Here is a 4,641-nt window from a genome sequence, read left to right as displayed (position 1 = left end):
CTACCACCACCGCGACGTCATCATCGCCAGTATCATTGCTACTATTAATATATCCTACCAAACCGATAACTATAAATTCGCGCGTTTATTTTCAGTCTTAATTTATTTTCCTCATTATCATGATGACTAATACCATTACCAGCCATTTACCATTTACTTGTTCCTCTTCTGTATTTCTGTTTTCTTTTTGTTTTTGTATTTGGTTTACAATATTCTTCATGTGAACTCGTGTGTCGAAACAGATTTTGTTGTATTTCGGGAGGGCCATTATGCCAATGATATATATATATACACACGCACTGGTTCTATTTAAATTCTTTTATTTTCATCAGTCAATTCGTTAACATTTAACCAATTAACTAATGGACAGTTTGATTAATCATTCGGAGGAACTAAAACTAAAAGAGCAACGAATCAACCCGTCAGGTTATTTTAAAATCGTTTCTCTGACGCTTGCGATCTCATGAATGACATACCGTCTCACCTCTAGGTCTAGTATCAATATTATTATAGTTTAAGCTGCAGATATCTTACATGCAAGTCCACTAGTATCGTTGACCAGTCGATGATGCGTTCCATAAAACAGAACTGAAGTTCTCTTGAAGTAGTTGTATGCTGTCAACTTAATGTGACAGTCCCCTGAAGGGAATAATACTACTGTTGGTTAGACGTAGGAAGCTGCTCTGCTTCCTGTCGGCCTTGACACATTTCCTGTGTCCTTATGTTTACAAGGGTGGGGGGGACAAGCACCTCCACCCAGCTAAGCCTGCATCCAGAGACATAGACATGTCAAGAAAACTTGTAAAAATAAGAACACAGGAAATGTGTCAAGGCCGACAGGAAGCGGTGCAGCTTCCTAGGTCTAATAAGTAATCTTGCGACAGATCGGTATCCCGTCCAGTGGGGGAAATATATACATTACAGAATCAGAGAAACTTATGGCTCATAAAGAGCCTTTTATATATTTTTCTAACCCTTTAATCCGGACATTCTCAATGTAGTGACTTTCCTTGTTCTCTAAAGTGTGGCCCGCGGGAGGCGTTACAATCCCCTTCACACAAGCCCACCCCCATTACCATTGTCACCCCAACTGCGTCAGAATATTTGTGTTGAATACAACGGGTGCCGTGTGTCGCGCATACGACTTGGCCATCGCAGATATACACACATACGGCAAGTTTCGTCGTTTATCCATCAACATCAAATTTGCTGCAGCTTCTTCATGTGTGTTAACCAGTTGTGCGTTTTGTGGAGACGTGGCTCTCCGGAAATTCGTGTCAACGAATAAACGAATATTTTGAGAGAAACCTCATCTTTTTCAGTTTCTTTCTTTTTTTTTATCTGATGTCTACAACAAGATTCTGTGAAACCACATCATTTGTTTCAAATATTTTGCCACAAGTTTGGGGATTTCACATTACATTTGGATCCACATTGCACTTGGCAAATACAGTATTCCAGCATTGTCACACTGTACTTTATGCGAAGAATATCTTCATATTAGAGAGTGTTACTTGGTTTTTAGCAAATCGGAAGCATGGTATATCATTTAGAACCTAATTGTTTTTCTACCAGTTTGTTGTTAGAATGTATTATTATGAAACCTTTCTCCTTAAGTGTATTGTAGAAAAACTTACCTGCAGACATGATTTTCATCATCTCATCTAAGCGCAGGACAGACGCTGAAGCAAGTAAAATAAAATTTTGTTTAATCAGTTTATACAATTACATTCAGAGTTATTAAAACAGCTAGAAAATAATGAATCATTTATTCTAAATGTGTTGCTTTCAGCAATCGTTTTAGCCTATTCTGTACATGCATGCAGGTTTCTTCCATCATGATCTACTGCAGCGTAATAACAACGGAGTTTAACTATGTCTTATTACAATATTTACCGGCCTATAAGACGCATCTTCGCATAAGACACATCTTTATTTTCCAATGATATTTGGAGGAAGGGGAACAAACTATTTAGCATGTTTCATAATACATTTATTGCAAGATATTTTAAAGTGACTTTTTAGAGGAAAATTTATGGTTCTGTGCAAGTAAATACAGTATACTGGAATAAAGTATGAAAACATAAATTTACCGTAAACGAACTACGTTATAGGAGTACCGTATTTAAACTTTATTGTCTAACACTTCAACTGTATAGATGTTTATATTTTGGGCGAGAAAATAGCCATACAGGATGCATAAACTTGTATTTCTGGCTGTGATGTTTCATGTAACAATGATCAACCACCAGGGTGGAACACTACATAATTGCTAACGTACCGTAAGCAATTTTTCGTAAGTTTGTACTAACAGATTGTGATATTTTGGCTTGTTTTTAATATATTATTATTAGTAATCGATGGCGCGCCGGACAAAAATGCTCAGCGGCATTTCGTCCGTCTTTACATTCTGAGTTCAAATGCCGCCGAGGTCGACTTCTTCGATTCATCGTTTCGATAAAATACCAATTGAAATCTGGGATCGATGCAATTGACTAACCCCCACTCTCAAAATTGATGGCCTTGTACCAAAATTTGAAACCAATATATCATTATTAGTGATAATTATTGAGCCTAGTGGACTCATGCTTATCTGGCTTCCTGACATACACTTGGACTCCCATCCGCAATACGGCCGCATTAGATGCAAGGCAACTGTTTAATACATTTAGAAATAAAACGCAAAATACGGTAATTGAGCTCTTAATTACCGTAGCTATATCTTTTGCTGTTCATTCGTATAAAAATGCTACGCATAAAATCAATGACGCCATTAATTTTAGTTTCAGTTTGTTGGACTCGGAATATCTTGCCTGCCAGTTTATATATTTACTTTCATATTTCACAAAGACAACAAGAACATATTAAGTCATAAATAAAAATGTTGAATCAACTGCACTTTAATTCAAATCCTAATTTACTGACTTCAAACAACAGTCAGAATAATAAAGAAACAAAGAGAGAACTCAAGCAGTTGCTTATGATTCCTGTTATATTCTGCTACGATTAGTTGTTGTTGTTGGCACTCCGTTGCTTACGACGCCAAGGGTTCCAGTTGATCCGATCAACGGAACAGCCTGCTCGTGAAATTAACGTGCAAGTGGCTGAGCACTCCACAAACACGTGTACCCTTAACGTAGTTCTCGAGGATATTCAGCGTGACACAGTGTGACAAGGCTGACCCTTTGAATTACAGGCACAACAGAAACAGGAAGTAAGAGTGAGAGAAAGTTGTGGTGAAAGAGTACAGCAGGGTTCGCCACCATCCGCTGCCGGAGCCTCGTGGAGCTTTAGGTGTTTTCGCTCAATAAACACTCACAACGCCCGGTCTGGGAATCGAAACCGCGATCCTATGACCGCGAGTCCGCTGCCCTAACCACTGGGCCATTGCGCCTCCACTTTGCTACGATTAACATAGACATTAAAATTCATGTAGTAACAATATGTTAATATCTGATGTAGGTGTCTATGAGATACGTTGTTAAATTCCTTAAATGTGCGAAACTATTGACTTTTGTCTTTGACACAAAGATATTATAGATTGTTATTATTTAGACTCAGGATAGCCTTGATCGAACAGACCAGTGATCAAAAGTGATCAAGCCATCCTAACAGTCCGAGGATTATATTGTTGAATGTCATTTTTTCTTTTTTGAGAGAGAGAGGAGAAAAGACGTAGAGAGAGAGGGGAGAAAAAGAGAGAGAGAAATGTGCGGGGGATGGAGTGCAATTTGATTTGAAAAGTGTTTGCCTGTTATTTCTGGCAGCTTTCATGGCCAGGTAGAGGCTCGTTTTGGCTCGTAAAGTCTGAGATTTTTACGGTAGATATATAATCGATTGAACTGATGGTAGTCCATTACTGGTACTTATTTTCATCAACCCTGTAGGTATTAAACGTAAAGTTAGCCTCAAAAGAGTTTAAGCTCAAACCGAAACTAAACACTGCAAGGCATTTAGTTTGGAATTTAACTGTGCATGTGATATCACTACCATCACCTTAAGTCGGTAAAATTAATTTTAAAAATTCATTAAATAGATACTCAATTAAAATTGATCATTTCCACGTAATTACAAAACTGAAATATATCTAAAACATTAACAAAAAAACTAAAACATTTTAAGTGAGTTGTTTAGAGTAATACATAAGCAACGATATGTATTTAATGTGTTGGCAACGATATCATTCTTATTAGCATTTTTACAAGATATCAAAACATAGACTATTATCAATTATATTTGTTGTATGTTACGCTGTTTATATACATGATATACCTACCGTAGATAGTTGGAAGGCACACGAATGCGCCGAAAAGACAGAAGATTCCTGTGAATTGCATGGTTGTACAAGTATCTTTCCACTCGGGCAGCCAATTCCAATGGGATCGTTCTTATATACAAAAAGAGACAGATTGTTAAATTCACAAAGTTGCAATACCATTTGTATATAAGCGAAATTCAGTTTTTAGTTCAACAATAGAAAGCGACAAAGAAAGTTTCTTCTTCTTTATCTTATTATCCGGTTTACTCTAGATTCTTATGTCACTGAAGATAGAAAGACTAAGATCAATATATTCTGAATGTATCGACCTTAGTCTTTCCAACTGCGTAGTATACGTTTTGTTGAGGAAGCTAAATAAGAGG

At 37.1% G+C, this 4,641-nt stretch overlaps 1 protein-coding gene across 1 annotated transcript in view; it reads right to left on the bottom strand.

The window, feature by feature from the left end:
* The window catches only part of LOC106883830 (uncharacterized), a 12,100-nt gene extending 7,688 nt beyond the window's left edge, over positions 1–4,412 (bottom strand). The window contains exons 1-2 of the mRNA XM_014934969.2: positions 4,277–4,412; positions 1,638–1,682 (exon numbers count right to left, since the gene is read on the bottom strand). Coding sequence (XP_014790455.1) covers positions 1,638–1,682; positions 4,277–4,337 — 106 coding nt within the window. The 5' untranslated portion in view covers positions 4,338–4,412. The remainder of the gene's footprint in view (positions 1–1,637; positions 1,683–4,276) is intronic.
* Positions 4,413–4,641: the final 229 nt, after the last annotated feature.

This window comes from Octopus bimaculoides, chromosome 6 (genome assembly GCF_001194135.2).
Source record: "Octopus bimaculoides isolate UCB-OBI-ISO-001 chromosome 6, ASM119413v2, whole genome shotgun sequence".
NCBI classification, from domain to species: Eukaryota; Metazoa; Mollusca; class Cephalopoda; order Octopoda; family Octopodidae; genus Octopus; species Octopus bimaculoides.
The sequence above is the reverse complement of the archived record's forward strand: the minus strand, read 5'-3'. Positions and strand labels throughout refer to the sequence as shown.